Source organism: Lutra lutra, chromosome 18 (assembly GCF_902655055.1).
Source record: "Lutra lutra chromosome 18, mLutLut1.2, whole genome shotgun sequence".
NCBI classification, from domain to species: domain Eukaryota; kingdom Metazoa; phylum Chordata; class Mammalia; order Carnivora; family Mustelidae; genus Lutra; species Lutra lutra.
In genome coordinates, this window is record NC_062295.1 from 23865799 (window position 1) to 23886521 (window position 20723).

A 20723-nucleotide genomic window follows, 5' to 3' on the forward strand; every position below is an offset into this window, starting at 1 on the left:
TTGGTTGTCCTGGGGCGGTTGTGGTTCTGACCTTTTTTTCCCTCCTTAGGCCTGGTGGCCAAGCCCAGGACACCTGGGGCTGCTCCAGGCCGGCCATTTCATTCAGGCCCCTCTGTAGAGTCTGCAGCGTCACCTGTGTGCGGTGAGGTGTGCTGAGTGGGATGGCAGAGCCAGTCATCTTACAGATATTTCCTGAGTGCCTACTATGTTCCAGGCACAGGAGACAAAAACAGACACCATCTCTGCCTTCGCTGAGCTCCCCGTGAAATAGGGTGACAGGTCTGAATCAAATAATCACACAGAAATTATGGAATAATTTCAAGCCAGGCACTATGGTAAAGAAGAATGGGGGCTCTGGGGGCCTGTTCACAGAAGTTTGACATAGGTTCACATCAAGAAGGGCTCCTCAGGAAGGCTGGAGGGGCTCTGGGAAGGTGTCAAGGCAGGTAGAGGAGAAGGGCAATCCAGGGAAAACCTTCTCAGGTAGAGGAAACAGGTGGCACAGGCTCACATGACGGAGGTCCATGGGACCAGTTTGGGGGTCAGGTTCATCCTCTGACCCTGTATGGGTCTGTGGGCAACTGGGCATGTATGTTGGCTTCAAGCCTCAGAAAAATAGAGCCCCACTCCCCCACTTACTTTCTATATGGGACCTCTTAGCCAAAACTTCAGGGCCCCTCCTGGAGGGCAGGGAATTCCTAGAGTCGGTGAGGGGCTAGAGGCTAATTGCTGTGGAGGAGGGGGCAACATTGGACACTGTGGTGGGTTTGGGTAGAGGATGGGTGTATGAAATGTTTGTGGGGGATGGCATATGGGTGACTGTCTGGGTACAGGACCCGGGTGGGGAGGTAATACTCTTTGGGATCTGGCAGCTAATGATAAGCCCGGTTCTTTAAGAACCTCTGTCCAGCTCCTTAATCTCCCAAGAACCTCCTACTTCCCCTCCCCTATTCTCTGCCCACTCAACCCAGAGATGGTGACTCCAGCCCCAGAGGGGACCCCTCTGCTACCCTCATCAGCTGGCTTCCACGCCAAGCCTCCTCTTTCCCCTGGTCTCCATTTGTCCCTTTTCTGTACTCAGACATCACCTCTTCTGTGACCCTTTCCAAATCCCCAGCCATGGGTGTACATATGTGCCCCCTTTTCCCTTGGGAGCACTTCAGGGGCTGATCTATCAGACCCCAGACCCCCTGACTTCGTAATTAGCAGGGAATGTGGTTGAATTCACACAGGGAGGGGCACTCATAAATGGTGGGTGAGAGGGGACGCCTGGGAGGCTAGGTCGGTTAGGCGTCTGGCTTTGGCTCTGGTCATGATCCCGGGGTCCTGGGATGGAGCCCCGAATCCACTTCTGGCTCCCTGCTCAGCGGGGAGCCTGCTTCTCTCTCTGCCTCTGCCCCCAACTCCCTTGCTCTCTCTTTCATTCTCTATCTCAAATAAATAAAATCTTTCAAAAAATGAAGGGAGAGGGAGTGGGATGTACACCCAAGGATGCATGATGGTGCCCTAACTCTGGGGACACTGAGCAAGATGTAAAAATGGGGGACCATTGAAGAATATGTCATGTGTGAACTGGGGACCCTGGAGGGTGCACACTCTGGGGGTGTATATGAGAGGGCAGCTGTCTGTGGATATAGAATATGGTAGACCCTGGACTCCCAGACTGTGACCCTTCCTCAACCCTCACCCTCAATCCTTGCTCTGGGAGGCGGGGCAAGGGCAGTAGGGTCTGAGCTAGGGCTGAGGTGTCTGGCAGGTGCTAGGGATGCTGATTCTACTGGGGAGGTGACACACACCCAGCTGCCACCCCACCTCCCCCGCCCTGGGGCAGGAATGAGGGGCAGCTGCCACGTTATCAGGGACACATTTCCTGGGAGCCCAAGGCCTGACTCACAGAGGCCCAGAAGGGATGGGCCCTATTCTTGGGCTTCCCCCAGCCCCTCGGCCTGCCCCTAGCCATGCCACAAGGCCACGTGTCTGTGTTTACACCTTTATTGTCCGCTTCCCGCTGCCCCCAAGGATTCCCATGCCCGAAATAGCCGGGCACGGGGACCCAATTATCCAAAGCCGCTGCAGCCCAGGTGGGTGGGGCGCTCTGGAGGTTCCGGCGAGGGAACAAAGCCGGTTGGGCCACATTCCAGCCCTACTGGGCGGGAAGTGGAAGGCAGGAGGGAGTAGGGGGGAGGGGAAGGTTGAGCGGCCAGAGACCCCGGCTCCTTCAGCCATGGATCAGGGGGGTTAGTAGCAGCAGGAATAGAGCAGCCTGAGGGGAGCCTGAGGCCCTGGCCATGTCGGGGGGACAGAGATTGCTGCCTTCTGGGGGCCAGTAGGGGTAGCCACTGGGAGGCAGAAAATGGGCCTCCTCCACTGTCTGGGAGATCCAGGCCTCTTCAGGGGCAATGGCAGCAAACAGCTCCCGGCTCCCTCGAACAGCCATGCCCATAAGGACCCAGGAGCCCTCCTCGGTCTGGCACAGGAGTGGAGGTGCTGAGGTCACCTGCGGTATCAGAGTCAAATCCCAAAGGGTCTCTTACTCTTTCTTCCTCCTGATTCCCTGCCCCTTCGTAGAGTCCAGCTACAAAGCACTGCTTGTCCCCATCCTTAGGCTTCCTGGCCCCAGTCTCTCTCTGAAGTCCGGCAAGGAAGCGCTGCTTCTTCCCACTTGGGGCCCAGCACTCAAGAATTCCAACCCCGTTCTCTCTCTAGGACCTGGTTGCCCAGCACCACCTCTCCCCTCCCTTTACCTCACATCTGTCCTCCTGACCTTCTGAATACAGAACACAGAGAGTCCCAGAGGGCAGAACGCCCTGATAGAGACAGTGACAGAGTCGAGGCATCAAGATGGAGACAGCTGCAGCCACAGGGACTAGAGAGGAGAGAGAGTTGTCACAGGATTTCTGGCCTTCAGTCACTTCTCACCCCCAGGACCCTGGGCTCTCACCTCGGTCCCGGGAGTTCTTCCAGCCCAAGACCCAACAGCTGGCCCCCAGGGGGACACCCCCTGGGTGAAGGCAGATGGGCAAGGCTGATGGGGAGGGCTCCACCTGGGAGCTCAGCTCCAGGAGGGCCAAGGGGGGCTGAAGTCCCAGGTGCCGGGGCAGGCGGATGCTGATGACCAACCGGGATACCTGGTGGCCCTGTGGGAGGGGGATGGCCCCTGCCCGGCCCAGGTATACTTCAATATAAGGGACGGTTGTAGAGCCTGGCCTGTTGGAAAAAAAAACCCAATGTCACCTCCTCCCCCAGTCCTATAGTGTAGGGGACAGGGCAGAATGAACTCCAAGGTCACTCCATTCATGATTCCTCCTTCCAAATCTCTCTTCAATCTCAAAACACTTGTTGCAATTCCCTGTACTGTCAGAACCCTAAAGAGAGAATATCCCACTATTTTAAGATTCCTTTTGCCCATCTCAATTTTCCCCTCTTGTCCAAGAGATGGGTGAGACCCACCTGAGGACACAGTGAGTGGCTGCCAGGACCCAGCCTGGGGCCACGAGGATCCCAGTGCAGACTCGATCTCCAGCTACGTGCACCTCTGCCAGCCAGGGCCATAGGACCCCCATCACAGCGGGCTCTGGTCTCAGGCCACAGGCTAGGGAGAGGAGATGTCCACTTAAGTGGGGGCTCCACAGCTGAACCCTGAAGACACTCTCATGGATCTCAGCCCATGTAGGAGCCTCTAAGTCCCAAAGCCCTAAGGAGACTTTGAGCCCTCACCACCATGTTCTGTGGTGGGGGGACAAGTCTGTGTCTCAGTCTCCTCCCCCTCAGGACCCCAGTCCCAGGTCAGCTGGTCTTCGAGGTAGGCTCCCCGAGTCACATGGCTGATCCATGGGCCATGGGTCTGCAGCGGGTAGAAGACTCTGGGACGTAGGCAGCCACTGGAGAGATCGCTGATTCCGGCCAGGAACCAGGTCCCCTCCTCCTGACACAGAAGGCTCCAGTGAGAGTAGTTCTGCAGCAACAGTGTGTGAGCGGTGGTAAGCAAGCGGTTCTCAAAGGTCCTGGGGCTTTTCTGTACTCCACTATCTCTCCCCGTACTCAGGCATAACAAGTCCCCCTTCCTCCCAGCCAGGCTCCAGTACTAATCAGTCTAAGTCAGCCCTCACTTTAGGATCCTCTTTAAACTAGGGGTAGCAAGAAGGCCAGACATCCCCCAGGGCCCATCCCAGGGCCCTTCCAAGAGTCCTCAAGGGCCAGACTCCGCCCCCAGAACCTTCAGGACCCGCCTTAATCTCCGCCCCGGCCCCGGAGCTCGCGGCCTCCTTCCTAGGCCCCTCAGCCCCTGCCCCGCCAGCCCCGCCCCCGTCACTCACCCAGCAGCGGCCCGCCTCCTCCTCCTCCTGGTAGGCGGGGCACAGCGCGTGCGGCGGGTCTCCCGGCGGCGGCACCGACGCCCCCTGGCGGCCGTACAGGCAGTGACACCACCAGCCGCTCAACAGCTCCGCCTCAAGCTGTGCGTTGGGGCCGGCCGGGAGTTCTGGAAGGGAGGAGAAAGGGAGCCCGCGGTGCGGAGGAGTCCCACCCGACAACGTACGGCCGCGCGCAGGCCCCCTGCTCACCCCCGCGACCCCAGAGAGCCAGGCGGCAGCGGCTCCTGGGCAGGAAATAGTGTTCTGGTTGAGGTAGGCACACTGGCCGCGGGGCGGTGCTGAGGTTCACGGGCGCTCGCAGCTGCAGCAGCGCCAGGTCCGAGGCGTCGTCCCACGAGGCATTCTCGTGCGGCACGAGGCGCGCCACCAGCTCTGCGCGCGGACGCGAGGGCAGCAGCACGCGCCAGCTGTCCAGGTCGCCGGGCGAGCTGTCTGGGTTGATGGGGCTGCGGGATGGGGGAAACTGGGGACGTGGCTGGATCCTACACACTCAGCTCAAAAGCCACGCACGTCTGGCTTGGACTTTGGACTTCCAGAGAACTGTGTACTGAGAACCCAGCGTCCTGGATCGAACCTATACTACCTCCTACTTGTCCCCAGTAGACCTGGGCCCTGCTTTGCAAGCTGGTCCTACACCTGCCAGTAAGACCCCTAGCTCCAGACCATTGTGCCCCTCCACCTCTACTCCCACCCCACACAAGGGAAGGGCCAGGGTCAGGGAGATAATGTCTCAGGCCAGTGCGGGGGGTGGGGGGGCCGGGCAAGAGTATGTCTGGGACTGGGTTTTCACTCACTCCAGAAAGCAGCTGGCAGGTGCCAAGACCCAGCTTTCAGACACCAGCGCCCCACGGCAGGGTCTGGATCCTGGCACCATCACCTGGGCCTCCCAGGGCCAGGCCCCTGGCCTTGGGGCCTTCCCGCACTCTGAGGGGTGAGAGGCCTGAGTCAGGGGGCCTCCCAGACCCCCAGCAGTTTCCACCCCAACTCAAATCTCTCATGTCCAGCCACCATCTAGGGGTCCTGCTCCCTCACCTGGCAGGGCAATGGTGCAGTTCTCTTCCCTGGGCTCCCGCGGACCTGACTGGGGCTCCCAGGAATGGGTGGGAAAGGCAGGCCCAGGCTCTGAGCCCATCACCCGTTCCCGTATCCATGCCTCGTAGGGAGCCACAGCCGTGAAGACTCCAGGACGGTTCCTTCGTCCACAGCCAAAGCCAAAGCTGGTGATTCCCGCCTGGAACCATCGGCCACCTTCCTCACAGACCAGGGGACCCCCAGAGTCTCCCTGGTGATAGATAATCCAGTGTTACAGGATCAACGCAGGGACCCACCAGTTTATACTGGGTCACCTCACGAAGGTTCTGCACCTCTTCTTCTTGCCCAATACAGAGCCACATTCTAGAAATCTGTCCTCTCTGAGCCTTGTCCTCTGCATTCCCTACAACTTTATTTTTATTTTTTTATTTTTTATTTAGTTTTTTAAAAAGATTTATTTATTTATTTATTTGACAGAGAGAGATCACAAGCAGGCAGAGAGGCAGGCAGAGAGAGAGGAGGAAGCAGGCTCCCTGCTGAGCAGAGCCCGATGCGGGGTTCGATCCCAGGACCCTAAGATCATGACCTGAGCCGAAGGCAGCGGCCTAACCCACTGAGCCACCCAGGCACCCCCTCTACAACTTTAAACAGAAGAAAGCCTTGTAAGGCAGAAAGGCTGATGAGCAGCCAAAACCACAGGCACAAAGTTAATGCACCAAAGGCATTACACTCTACAGAGATCTGCAGGTCTTGTTCAGAGCCAAATGATTCTTGTTCAATAAATGGCTCAAATAAACACTGTTTTGGGTTTCTAAGTGCAACCAATTGTTAAAGTAAATCAGAGATGCCAACTTCAGGAGGAAGAGGCTTCTAGAAATAAGCCATTAGAAAAACAGCAAGGGGGGATGCCTGGGTGGCTCAGTTGGTTAAGCAGCTAGCTTCGGTTCAGGTCATGATCCCAGCGTCCTGGGATCGAGTCCCACATCGGGCTCCTTGCTCGTCAGGGAACCTGCTTCTCCCTCTGCCTCTGCCTGCTATTCTGTCTGCCTGTGCTCGCTCTCTCTCCCTCTCTCTCTCTGACAAATAAATAAATAAAATCTTTAAAAAAAAAATTAAAAAAAGAAAAAGAAAAACAGCAAGGGGGCGCCTGGGTGGCTCAGTTGGTTGAGTGCCCAACTCTTGTTTTTGGCTCAGGTCATGATCTTGGTGTCATGAGATCTGGCTTGTGCTCAGTGGGGAGTCTGCTTGTCCCTCTCCCTCTTCTCCTCACCTTGCTTGCACACTCACTCTCTCTTTGTCACTATCTATCTCTAAAATAAATAAATAAAATTTTTTTAAAAAGCAGCAAGAAGGGATAGTTTGAAAGCAAGTAAGCAGGGATAACTACAATGAACAAACACTAAAGCAGCATTGTTCCTAAGGCATCTTCTGTAGTCTGGGTCAGGCATCTCTGTGACCTGAGGAGGTCCCAGAGAAGGCTTGGAATCATTGAGAACTGTGCTGTGCAGTGTGGTAGATGCCACCCACATGTGGCTATCTGAATTTAAATTTAAACTAAAAATTTAAAATTCAATTTTTCAGTCACACCGAAAATGTTTCAAATATTCACTAGCTACTGTGGCTGGTGACTGGCATACTGGATAGTGCATGGTTTAGAGCAATCTGAATTGTTTGCAATCCTGTTCAAGAAGGCAGGGGATTACGTCCATAGGTTCTGGAACCTCATAATTGGGAGGGATCCTGAAGACTGTGTAGCTCAAATTCCCATCACCACCATGCATGCTTGAGCATCCTCAAAAATGTGTGCCATTGGGGCGCCTGGGTGGCTCAGTGGGTTAAGCCTCTGCCTTCGGCCCAGGTCATTATCTCAGGGTCCTGGGATCAAGCCCCACTTCGGGCTCTCTGCTCAGCGGGGAGTCTGCTTCCCCACTCCCTTCTGCCTGCCTCTCTGCCTACTTGTGATCTCTCTCTCTGTCAAATAAATAAATAAAATTTTTTAAAAAATGTGTGCCATTGGGGGCGCCTGGGTGGCTCAGTCAGTTAAACATCTGACTCTTTCTTATTTTAGAGAATAAAAAAAAAACTTATTTATTTAAAGATTCTATTTGTTTATTTGAGAGAGAGAGAGAGAGAGAGAGAGAGCATGAGTGGGGTGGGGGGAGGAGCAGAGGGAGAGGGAGAAGCAGACCCCCCCACTGAGCAGGGAGCCCAATGCGGGACTCCATCCAAGGACCTGGATATCATGACCTGAGCCCAAGGCAGATGTTTATCTGACTAAGCCACGCAGGTGCCCCTATTTACTTATTTGAGAGAGAGAAACACTCTCAGGGAGGAGCAGGGAGAGGGAAAGAGGAAGCAGACTCCCGGCTGAGTAGGCAGCCCAGATTCGGGGTGATCTCCCAAGCAGGAGATTAGGAACTGAGCCCAAACCAAGAGTAGGACGCTCAACTTACTGAGCTGTCCAGACACTCCAAAGCATCTGACTCTTGATTTTGGCTCAGGTCACGATCTCAAGATGGTGGGATCGAGTATGGAGTCTGCTTCTCCCTCTCCCTCCCCCTGCTTGTACTCTCTCAAATAAATAGATAAATCTTAAAAAGAAATATGTGCCATTGGAGGAAAGTTTCTGGGGAAGATGGCTAAAATATACTATGTGCTGGCTTTCAGCAAGATAACTGGGAACTTCTATAAAGGATTAATCCTTCTTCTACTTTTTACAATTTTATTTTTAAGTAATCTCTACACCCAATGTGGGGCTTGAATTCACAACCCTGAGATCAAGAGTCCCCCGCTCAATGGACTGAGCCAGCCAGGGACTCCAGATTAATTCATTTTTGAAAAAAATAACTATTTGCTGAATATCTACTAAGTAACAGGTGCTGTGCTGTGGCCTGGAATGTGGGATGATAATAATAATAGCTAATACTTATTGTAGCTCTTATTAAAGACCAAGGCACTGTCGTAAGTATTACATATTCCTGCTGTCGTCGTAACCACCCTATGAGGTAAGTAGTGCTATCACCTACGTCTTCCAGATGAGAAAGTCTGGACATATGGAGGTTAAATAATTTGGCCACGGTCACACAGCTAATAAACGGTGGCGCTGGACTTGTCAGCAGGCTGACTCCCTCTGGAGTCGCGCATGTAACCTCTGCACCACCGTAAGGAACAACGGCCTCTTGTTGAGCTCCGAGTTCTTATAATCTCATCCATCCCATCCACTGGCAATCTTGCCCTCTTTTTGTAGATATGAGAGAGATGAGATTGCTCTATTCCTCTTGTTTCCTAATGGTCAGGGCTCTGCCTGGCCCTGCGGGGCAGATGCGGCGGCCTCCCCTCACCTGGCAGCTGTCCCTGCGGCCCTCTGGGTAGCCAGCACACAGCATCCCTGGCAAGAGCTGGAAAGTGAGGTTGAAGGGGCCGGGCCGGCTGTAGAGACACTGACAGGCGGCCTCTCCCAGCAGCCTCAGCTCCACTTCCTGTAGCACCCACGGGAGAGGCAGGCGGTCTGCAGGCAGAACCAGAGAGCAAATGCTGTGAGGCAGATATGAAGTCCCCTGATCCCCAGCTCAGCGTTGTGCCCTTGAGGCGCCTCCTGGACATCTCTGTCTAGATGTCCCGTGGCACCCGAGCCAGCTATGTTCAAAACCAGTCATTGTCACCTCCCGCTCCTCTCTGTTCTTCCCACATCCTCATCTCAGGGATTGCCTCACCCAGAACCCAGTGAGAGCTTCCACGGATGGTTGTGCAGTGGAGAAAGTTATCTAGACGACACAAGATGCATGTGGGGGCTAAAATCACTGAGCCCCAGTGTAGGTTGTATAGTCTTGAGAGGGTAACCTTTTCAACAAAGACGCCATTTAGCCTAGCGTGGTCCCACACTAAGTTGACAAGTTGGCAAGCATGGAGTCTGTGCATCATCCTTGACCCCATCTCAGCTTCCCTTCCCCAATCAGTTCCCAAGTCCTGAAAACCTTTCATTTATGACTTCTTGGAATTTTCACTACAACTGCCCTAGTTCAGGAGGCACAACTTTGGGTCTGGATGATTGGCCTAGGCTTCTACTGGTCCATTCCCCAACCCACCCTTCACTTTTTGCTGACAGAGAAATGTTATTTTTTTTTTAATTTTTAAATTTTTAAAAAATTTAAATAAACTCCACGCCCAAAGTGGAGCCCAACTTGGAGCTTAAACCCATGACCCTGAGATCAGGACCTGAGCGGAGATCAGGAGTCGGATGCTTAATTTACTGAGCCAGCCAGGCACCCCCTGACAGAGGTATGTTTTTAAAACTCAGCTCTGATCTTACCAAAAACAATCAATGGACCCCACTGTTTACATCTGAGGCCTCAGCCCTTTCCCGAGGTGAACCTACCTTTGATGGAAACAAAGTCTCAGATTCCAGGAACGGGTGGGGGGAGAGTTGTGGACAGGGCTCCTTCCCTCCCCACCCGGTCACGTGATGGTGAAGCTGTACCTGAGGGTCAACCAGGGAGGTTTGGGGATTGTCCTAGGGATCCTGGAGCTGGTGGGGGTACTCTGGCCCTCGGTTTGACCTTAAGGCTTTCATGGTCCAGCCCTAGCAGCTTTTGTGGCCTCTGTTGCCTCTTCCCCTTCCACTCCAGCCTCACAACCTGGCCCTTCTCCAATTAATATGTCTCATGTGGGTTCCCAGAGTGGCCTCCATCTCCCCCTACTTTCTTGTAATGCTAACTTATGTCCTCTTTACAAAGCCTCCCCAGGAATCCCCTGTTCTGGGGACGCCTGGGTGGCTCAGATGGTTAAGCATCTGCCTTTGGCTCAGATTGTGATCCCAGGGTCCTGGGATCGAGCCCCACATCAGGCTCCCTGCTGAGCAGGGAGTTTGCTTCTCCCTCTGCCTGCTGCTCCCCCTGCTTGTACTCTCTTTCTCTGTCAAATTAATAAAATCTAAAAAAAAAAAAAAAAAAAAAAAAAAAATAGAAAGAAAGAAAAAAAAAAGAAAAATCTCCTGTTCTGGGTGCCCTTTGTCAGGATGGTCTAGGGTCATCACCAGACTTCCCAGGTGCTGAGAATGACCCTTTCTTGTCATCTCTCCCCTTGATGGGGGCCCCTCCAAGTACAGGCTGTGGCATCTTCCTCATCCTTGCCAAAGCCCTGGGCACTACACAGGTCTGATCACGGCACATGCAGAATAATTGTGGGGGCCTTGCTAACATGGAAAGGTAGCACTGGATTATAGGGATGATGAGGAATGGGAAAGTGGTTTATTTCCCCCCACACCTTCCAACATAGTGTTTGTTTATCTACTGAATTTCTAGCTTGTCTGCCTACTAGAACTTAAGCTCTGAGAAGGCAGGGAGTTTTGCTTATGTTCGCTGATATATCTCTGATGCCTAAGTCAGTGCCTGGCCCAAGAAGGTGCTCAAGAAGTAACCTGTTGAATGAATGAAAGATGAACTGAATGGAGGAGAGTGACTTGGGAGAAGACAGGAGGTGGGCAAGTAGAAAAGGAGTGAGGGGAGGGGAAGATGGGAGGAAGAGGAACAGGGGAAAAGAGGGCAGAAGCTGCCATCTGCTGAATGAGCTTACAATATTCCAGACGCTATGCTCTAGTGCACGATTGCCTAGGGCAAAAATATCTAACGTGCATGAGTTACTGCTATGTTAGGCAGCGTGCTATAAACCTGACAGGGATTTTCTCATTTAATCCACCCAACAACCCCATGGACTGGGCACTATTTTCCTCAATTTTCACAGGAGGGAATGGATTGGGTGAAGTGCTTTGTCTAAAGTAGCAGAGCTAGGGTGGGAACCCTAGTCAGATCCTAAATCAAGGAAAGAAAAATCTGGAAAGAAAGGTGAGGAGGGAATGGGGGTGGATGAGTCCGGAGTCTTAATTTGCGAGCCCTGGGGGAGGAGGATTGACGGAGATGGGGTAGGGGCCTTCGCAGCCGCTAGGCAGAAATCTGCGCTCCAGGGCCCCGCCCCGTGGGTTCCACCTCCGGAGCTCCAGCCCCAAAGACCCACTCACCGCGGCCGCGGCTTTTCCAACTCGCCCCGAGGTCCCGCCCCGAGGACCGCTCGGGAGGCTCCACCTCTCCGGTTACCCACCTCCCCGGTTACCCACCTCCCCGGTCCCCTCCCCCCCCCACCTCACTTACCTTCTTCCTGAATGTCCCCCCAGCCCGTGGCCCAGCAGGCCGCGCCGTGAGCGAAGCGGTGCGAGGCGCGCGGCAGGCAAACCGGCCGTACGGCGGGGCCCAGCTGGGCGGGCGAGGCCAGGCGCAGCAGGGCCAGGTCTGCGCCCAGTTCCACACGGGTGTAGTTGTCCGGCACGAGGATGGCGGCCACCGCGCGGATGTGCGCGCCGTCCAGGGGACCGTCCTGGGAGTGCACGCCCAGCAGTACGGACCACTCGGTCGCAGGCTCCAAGGTCCCGTTCCTGCGCCGAGGCCCAGGCAGGAGGGGATTAAGTTGACCCTAAGATGGGGGCCGACTGTCGTGGGGGGTGGGGGCTCAGAGGCCAGGGAGAAGGTGGGATTAGTGGGAACCCAGGAGGGGCGGAGTCGGATCTAGATTTGGGGCTGGGGCGATCCAGGTTGAGATAGGTTCCCCGAAGGGGGAGGAGTGGATCCGATTTTGAGGCGGTGGATAGAGGACACCGGGCAGACGGAATTCAGATTCGGATATTTGGTGGAGTGGTGGGGCGAGTCTCCTGGCGGCGGTGTCACCCACATTCAGAACCAAGATACCCCCGCAGAGGGGCGGGGCGGGGGGGACGCGCGCAACTCGGTTCCAAGTTAGCGATTGAATACACTGGGTCGAGCTGCGGGGCAGGCTTGGCTTTTGGAGAGGGTTCCGACGTGGGCGAGTACTCACGTCACGAAACAGTGAGCAGCCGAGAGCACCCAGGAGGGGGCGATGAGGGAGCCCCCACAGATGTGGCCCCCACTCTGTTGCAGGCTCACCTGCCACGGCCAGCTGCCTGGCTGTGCGTCTGAGCCCCCCACGATTCGGGCAGAGGGCTCAGGGCGACCGCAGTCTGTGATGGAGTACCATAGAGGTCATAGCCTGCCGGGTCCCTGACACCAGAGGCCCAAGCAACTCAAGACAAAGCCTGTCTCCCACCCGACTTTAATTTGCCCCTTTGAACAAAGAATCAAGAGGATGTAGGCACTGCTAATTTTCTGGACACTTCCACCTCCCTCCTCACCTAACCAGACTTATCTTTTTTTTCTTTTTTCTTTTCTTTTTTTTTTTTTTTTAAGATCTGAGGAACCCCCATTCTTCCTTACCTAGATCATCTGGTTCTTCCTGGGTGGGACTGAGAGCTGGGGGTTGGGGGGTAAAGAGGGGAAGGTACTGTGACTTCCAGCCCCTGACACTGCCGGCCTCCATCTTCCTGTTCTCCATCCCTTACCCCCTACCTGTCCCTTCCCCAGTTCCCTTTTTCAGCGTCCCCCCTGTCAACACCATGCTACTCCTCCTCCTATCTTTAATGCCTCCCACGTGATTTCCCCCAGTGTGACTGCCTTACCTGAGTCCTGGAAAGCTCCTGGGATGCGGCTGAAGGCTGGAAAGAGGGAAGCAGGAAGAGGCTGGAGACCTACACTTTGAGATGCCCTCCGTGACTCCCCTCCCCCACAAGCTTTACAGCTACTCCATCTCCCCAGGACACTCGGGCCCCTATTCCCCTCTCATACACTATTCCTCTCCCTTCTGACGCCTTACTCCCTCCTTTTTCTGACGTCCTCCTTCCCTTCCTCTGACACCCCTACTACCCACACAGAACCCAGAAGTCCTGCTTTCTGACTCCCCAGGTACTAGGACCCAGGCCCATTAAAGCCATCTCCTGTCCCCTGAAGTTACCGAGGATCACAAGTGGAAGGAGCAGGTGCTGGGACATGGCACATTTGAGTCAGCTGGAGGCACGGAGATGGGTGAAGGTCTGCTCCCAGCCACAGCTCTGTCACTGCCTAGGCAGCCTGTGACACCCAATGACCCAGGACCAGCCCCACCCTCCCTGGCTGGAGCCCATCTCTGGCAATCTGAGAGGATCTGGGGCTGGAAGGGGGAAATAGGGAGCCTAAGGCCCCACCCAGAGCGCTGTGAGCATCTCACATCTCTGGAGGCCCAAGGTGGGGGTGGGAGGCAGATGTCCTAGCTCCAGGACACTGTTGGGTGGGGGATGGAGGAATGGAGAACCCTGTGGGCAAAGGTGGAAGGAGAGGACAGCCAGGTGCTGGGAGGCTGATGTACTGGGTCCTTGGTGAGGCATGGCTGTAGGTGAGCCCAGGCCCTTGGGACAAGAGGAGGTGGCCCCTCAGTGGCGTGACTCACCTGAGACCTCACCTCTGTTCAGGGTGTGGCTTACCCCAGTGGCCTGGCCTTTTCTTCTCACACAGCTCTGGTTACTGGAGTTGCTGGCCAGGTCTGGGAAGGGAGCTCTAGGGAATTCAATCCCATCCCAACAAAGGGATCACAGATTCCGTCTGGTTGGGCAGGGCCGAGGATTCTGGGGTGGGGGTGGGGGCTGAGCAGCCTAGCAAAACCAAGAAGGACACCACCCTTTTTTGTGTTAGAGTAGTCTCCATTGTGTTGTCATTCTTTGTGTGACCCTGGGAAAGTCACTCAACCCTTAAGTGTATATCAATAGGAGGCCACTAAGAAACATGTGGTGCCTCAAAGAGGAATTATGGGGAGTTTAGTGAAGGAACTATTTACAGAGGTACAGGCAGGGTTAAGGGAAACCAACAAGGGCTGATGAAGCAACCCTGGGGCTAGCAATAATGGAGAGCTCTGCCCTGCCCCGCTGGGAGGAAGCTGGGGAGTAAGTCTCCATCTCAAGTTCCTCCTACCCTCTGATCACCTGCTAGCTCCTCCAAGCTCTGAAACTTCCCGGAACCAGAGTGATCCGGAGCCCGTGATGTGGCCCATAAAGATCACTCTGGGGAAACAGATCAGGATGGAGAAGGGGTGGAGGAGAATGGAAATGGAGAGTCACAGTATAGCCACACACAGGTTTCCCCTGCCACACATGAGAAGAGCATTTCTTTCTTTCTTTTTAAAAAGATTTTATTTATTTATCTGACACAGAGAGAGAGATCACAAATAGGCAGAGAGGCAGGCAGAGAGAGAGGGGGAATCAGGCTCCCCACTGAGCAGAGAGCCTGATATGGGGCTCAATCTCAGGACCCTGAGACCATGACTCAAGTCAAAGGCAGAGGCTTAATCCACCGAGCCACCCAGGTGCCCAGAGAAGAGCATTTCTGTGAAAACTTTTGGAAGTAGAAATGACATAAAGCAAAGAAGCCATTACTATCAATTTATATGGAAAATATTTTGAGCATTCCCAGATCTAAAAAATCACCTCTCTTAGGCTCTCCATTCTTTCTTCTTTCAAAGATTTCATTTTTAAGTCATCTCTGCGCCCAGTGTGGGACTTGAACCCACAACCCTGACAACATGGGTTGCACGTTCCATTGACAGAGCCACCCAGACGCCTCTCTTTTAGGCTTTTCCGATACTTTAGGACATATTTTGGTAACAAAAGCACAATATAAATTGAGATCAAGCACAGATGCTTGCATAGTTCAATGGTATGATGGCTTGCTGCTGAGACACTGAGCGTAGTTCTGGGGAGGAGATCTTGGAGTGCTTGCTGCCTGAAAAGCCAACCCGGAGCCCTATTTTCATTTTTCACCTTTTTTCAAAAAAGTGAAAATCTTCTTTGGATTTCTTTTGGTTAGCAAAAACACATTCAATGTAGGCTTTCCTAAAATCCAAGTGGCACAATGCGAACTTTTGAAAAGCAGGGGATACCTGAATGTCTATTTTCTTACCAATAATATAGGCTAGTAATAATATACAACTCTGTTAGTCCAGTTTCCCTAGAAAATAGGGGCCTGGGTAAAGGCCACATTCCTCGGGCAGCAAGAGCAGGGGAAATGAGATGTGATTAGGAAGGGAGTAAATGCAAACACAAGGACCCAACAATGGACCGAGTTAATTGATAAGTTTGCTAACCTTAGCTAGTCCACAGAGACAATGAAGGTAAACTCGGTGGAAACAGCTTCAGAATCATTAACACAATCCTGGAGTTTTAGCTTGTTTGTTTGTTTTTAAAGATTGTATTTATTTGTCAGAAAGAGAGAGCACTAGCAGGGGGAGCGACCTGTAGAGCAGGCGGAGGGAGAAGCAGGCTCTCCACTGAGCACGGATCATGACCTGAGCTGAAGGCAGATGCTTAACGGACTGAGCCACCCAGGCGTCCCTGCTTGTTTGTTTATTTAAAGTAAGCTCTAGGGGCGTCTGGGTGGCTCAGTGGGTTGAGCCGGCTGCCTTCGGCTCAGGTCATGATCTCAGGGTCCTGGGATCGAGTCCCGCATCGGGCTCTCTGCTCAGCAGGGAGTCTGCTTCCCTTCCTCTCTCTCTGCCTGCCTCTCTGCCTACTTGTGATCTCTGTCTGTCAAATAAATAAATAAAATCTTTAAAAAAAAAAATAAAGTAAGCTCTACGTCCAATGTGGGGCTTGAACTCACAACCCAAGATCAAGAGTCACAATTCCTGGGGTTTCTAAGTCTCCTCAGATACTCGTTGGAAAGCATTAGCCCCTCCAACGATGAGGAACCAGTCATTTATACAACAAACACTCAGAGAAATGAGGCAGTGGGCAAACAAAGGTATGAAAGCAAAGAGGGTGTAGGTTGGTTATGGCAAAACGTGCAAGGCATGAACACCTTCACTTACAAACCGCTGGCTGCAGTTCAGTAGTTCTCAAACATTTTGGTTTCAGGACCTCTTTACACTCTTTTTTTTTTTTTTTAAAGATTTTTATTTATTTATTTGAGAGAGAGAGAAAGTATGAGAAGGGGGAGGGTCAGAGGGAGAAGCAGACTCCCCGCCAAGCAGGGAGCCCGATGCGGGACTCTATCCCAGGACTCCAGGATCATGACCTGAGCCGAAGGCAGTCTCTTAACCAACTGAGCCACCCAGGCGACCAGGACCTCTTTACACTCTTAAATATTACTGAGGAATCTAGAGAGTTTTTGCTCATGTAGGTTATATCTATCAATATTTACTACCTTTGAAATTAAAACTCAGAAACACTTAGGGGAGCCTGGGTGGCTCAGTTGGTTAAGTGTCTGCCTTTGGCTCAGGTCATGATCCCAGGGTCTTGGGATCAAATCCCACATTGGGCTACTTGCTCAGCAGGGAGCCTGCCTCTCCCTCTGCCTGCTGTTCCCTCTGCTTGCGCTCTCTTTCTCTCTGACAAATAAATAAATGAAATCTTAAAAAAATAAGATAAAGGGGCACCTGGGTGGCTCAGTGGGTTAAGCCGCTGCCTTCGGCTCAGGTCATGATCCCAGGTCCTGGGTTCGAGCCCCACATCGGGCTTTCTGCTCAGCGGGGAGCCTGCTTCCTCCTCTCTCTCTGCCTGCCTCTCTGTCTACTTGTGATTTCTCTCTGTCAAATAAATAAATAAAATCTTTAAAAAAAATAAGATAAAACTCAGAAACACTTAAAATTACTTATTAATTCACTAAAATTAATCTGTTACATATTAATGAGGATAACACATTTTTTATGAAAAATAACTATTTTCAAAAAAAAATAGTGAAAAGAATGACATCGTTTTGAAAGTGAAAAGAGCAAAGAGCAACATTTTTGCTAACCTTGCTAGAGTCTGGATGAATAGACTACAGCTGGATTCTCATAACTGCTTTTGCAACCAGCTTTTTGGAATATCACTGGCCAAGTAGCCTTTGGAAACCTGTATTGTAGACTCGATATCATGAAAATAGTTTTAGCCTTAGGGCACCCCTTGAAAGGGTCTTGGGAACCCTTTCAGGAGCTCCCAAACCATATTTGAGAACTGCTGCTCTAAGACAATAATTCCTCTTTTTTTTTTTTTTTTTTAAGTAAACAACATCCAATGTAGGGCTCAAACTCATGATCCTGAGATCAAGAGTCACATGATCTATTGATTTAGTCAGCCAGGAACCCCAAAGGCAAGAAGTCTTAATCCTTTCTCCAACTCAACAGATTTGAGGAATAGGACTTGCTCCTTTAAATGTGCTGATGCAAAATGAACAAAATTTTCGGAATCCCTAAGTAAGAAAGAAAGTTTTATTGGAGCCCAAGGTAGGACAACTGCCTGGGAAACACAGTCTTCACAGGGAAGAAAGTGCTCCAAAGAATGAACGGTTCTTACAGGGTTATTTACAGGATTATATACTTGTTTATATCTTACAAAAGTCAAAAGATTATAGATTAACATATAGGCAGGAATCATAAGTTTTAATGTCAAGGAATTCAGGGAGTAGGAGCATCAACCTTACCTTAAGGATAAGATGGCTTTCCTTTAGGCTACTCATTTACAATATATGCTTGGTAGGCCATAAATCGGGCTTTTGGTTTTTTGTTTTAATCTTTATAAAGATTTTATTTTTGGGGGTGCCTGGGTGGCTCAGTTGTTAAGCGTCCGCCTTTGGCTTAGGTCATGATCCCAGAGCCCTGGAATCGAGCCCCTGCATCGGGCTCCCTGCTCAGTGGGGAGCCTGCTTCTCCCTCTGCCACTCCCCATGCTTGTATTCCCTCTCTCGCTGTGTCTCTCTCTGTCAAATAAATAAAACCTTAAAAAAAAGATTTTAGGGGCACCTGGGTGGCTCAGTGGGTTAAAGCCTCTGCCTTTGGCTCAGGTCGTGATCCCAGGGTCCTGGGATCGAGCCCCGCATCGGGGTCTCCGTTCAGCGGGGAGCCTGCTTCTCCCTCTCCCTCTGCCTGCCTCTCTGTCTACTTGTGATCTGTCTGTCAAATAAAGAAATAAAATCTTTAAAAAAAAAGATTTTATTTTTTAAGTAATCTTTACACCCAACGCAAGGCATGAACTCACACCCTGAAATCAAGGGTTCCATGCTCAGGGTGCCTGGGTGGCTCAGTCGGTTATGTTTCCAACTCTTGATTTCAGCTCTGGTCTGTCACAATTTCGGGGTCCTGAGATCAAGCCCCACATTAGGCTCTGTGCTCAGTGGAGTCTGCTGGAGATTCTCCATCCCCATGTCGTCTCTTGCTCTCTCTCTCTCTGATTCTCTCAAATAAATAAATAAGTAAATAAGTAAATAAATGTTTTTTTTTTAAAGATTTTATTTACTTATTTGACAGAGAAAGATCACAAACAGGCAGAGAGGCAGGCAGAGAGAGAGGAGGAAGCAGGCTCCCTGCTGAGCAGAGAGTCCAATGCGGGGTTGGATCCCAGGACCCTGAGATCATGACCTGAGCTGAAGGCAGAGGCGTAACCCACTGAGCCACCCAGGCACCCCAACAAATAAATCTTAAAAAAAAAAAAAAAAGAGTCGTGTCTTCTACTGACTGAGCCAGCCAAGCACTCTCCGGCTTTTAGTTTAAACAAAGTTTATGTAGTCATGCTGAGTTAGAAAGAAATGTAGGGGCACCTGGGTAGCTCAGTTGGTTGAGTGTATGCCTTTGATTCATGTCATTATCTTGGGGTCCTGGGATGGAGACATGGTGGAGTCTGACTCCCTGCTCAGTGGGGAGTCTGGTTATCCCTCTCCCTCTGGCCTCCCCCTTCACTCCAGCTCGCATGCGCGGGAGCTCGCTCTCTTTCTCAAATAAATAAATTAAATATTAAAAAAAAAAAGAAGTCTAAAATGACTTCCCTTATATATCAGGCCTTTAGGGAGTTTTGTCTATCATCAAATAGCACAGTGGCTCACCAAAGCAAAGGTTCTTGTGGGGGGAAGGGGGAACACTTTCCTTTAGGGAGACAGATTGAAATTTCTGGGTTGCAAGTACGGTTTGCAAAAGCTGCCCCTGGGAATTCTGATAGTTCTTCCAGCCCAAGATGTGTTTGCTTGAGAATCACTGTTCTAAGCTTCCTAACAACCAACAAACACAAAGAGGGAAACCCAAGCAGAGTCTCCTCCAGGTACTAGGATGGAAGCTAATTTTCTCCTGCAGGTTCTAATGGAGAGGAAACTTCTGGGTAATGAACTCTTCCTCAATAGCACCATTATGGCAAAAGCAACAAAGAGTGTCATGAGGTTGATTTTTATTGTGCTGCTTAATGGCAGCCAATAACACTATAGTCAAACCACAAGTCAATAAAATAATTATGTGGTGGTTGCCTCTGGGTAATAGAAACAATAATAGACACACCTGGTTCTCTGCTGGTCTGATCAGTGGAAGGGGAACTTACAGATCAGCTAACGTACTCGTTTTCTATTGCCGATAGAACAAATTATCATACAATCAATGGCTTAAAACTATAAAAACTTGTTACCCTATACTTCTGAGAGTTAAAAATATGTCGAGTTTTGCTAGGCAGGGCTGGGTTCCTTCCTGGAGGCACTAAGGGAGAAGCCATTTCCTTGCCTTTTCAGCTGCTAGAGGCTGCTCTCATTCATTGGGTCCTGGCTCTCCTCCTCCATCTTCAGAGCCAAGAAGGTTGCATCTCTCTGACTTCTTCTCTTTTGCATAAAGAGACTTCTTCTCTTCCCCCGCAATGTGGGGCTTGAATTTATGACCGGAGATCAAGAGTCAGACGCTCTACTGACAGCCAACCAGAAACCCCTCTCTGACCTTTCATCTGTCTTTACATCTTTCTGTCTGACCAAACCAGGAAGGGTTCTCCGAGTTTAAGGATTCACATGATTAATGGGCCCAAAGTCCTTTTTGCCATATAAGGTAAAATATACCTTAAAAATAAATAAAACATTAAAAAAAAGAAAATTGGCAGTATTGACTTAAGCTGTATGCATACTTGTATTATGATTTCAAAATACTTACGATTAGACACAAGAGAAACAAGTGTGCCAAAAGACACGAGCATAATATAGTGCCCATAGCAGTTTTATTCACAAAAGTCAAAACCTAGAAACAGCACAGATGTCTCATAACCAGAAAATTGATAATTTATACCACAATTTATTATTGTGGTGCTTTGATACAATGGAATACTGTGTAGCAATAAAAAAGAATGACCCGTTTTTTGTTCACCAAAGAGAAGGATCAGACTCTATGATTCCAATTATATGCAACTTAAGAGTAGGGCTCCTAGGTGGCTCACTTAGCTAGGTGTCTGCCTTCCGTTCAGGTCATAATCCCAGGGTCCTGGGATAGAGTCCCCCATCAGGATCCCTGCTCAGCTGGGAGTCTGCGTCTGCCTCTGCCCCTCCTCACTGCTTGTGCTCTCTCTCTCTCTCTCTGTCAAATAAAGAAATAAATCATTTAAAAAAAAACAAACCTTATCCTTAAAAAAAAAAGTCTATTGATAAAAAAAAAAAACCATCAAAAACAAAACTAGGGGTGCCTGGA

General features: G+C 51.2%; 1 protein-coding gene across 1 annotated transcript; it reads right to left on the minus strand.

Moving 5' to 3' along the window:
- Nucleotides 1-1976: 1976 nt before the first annotated feature.
- PRSS36 (serine protease 36) lies at nt 1977-13556 on the minus strand. Its single transcript, XM_047713459.1, has 15 exons — nt 13257-13556; nt 12925-12960; nt 12683-12718; nt 12267-12429; nt 11549-11829; nt 8747-8913; nt 5406-5655; nt 5168-5297; nt 4563-4819; nt 4317-4480; nt 3718-3955; nt 3451-3592; nt 2942-3207; nt 2745-2866; nt 1977-2497 (listed from the first exon to the last, which is right to left on the minus strand). Exons 1-15 carry the CDS (start codon nt 13291-13293, stop codon nt 2219-2221), a joined length of 2568 nt encoding a protein of 855 aa, XP_047569415.1. The 5' UTR covers nt 13294-13556; the 3' UTR covers nt 1977-2218.
- Nucleotides 13557-20723: the final 7167 nt, after the last annotated feature.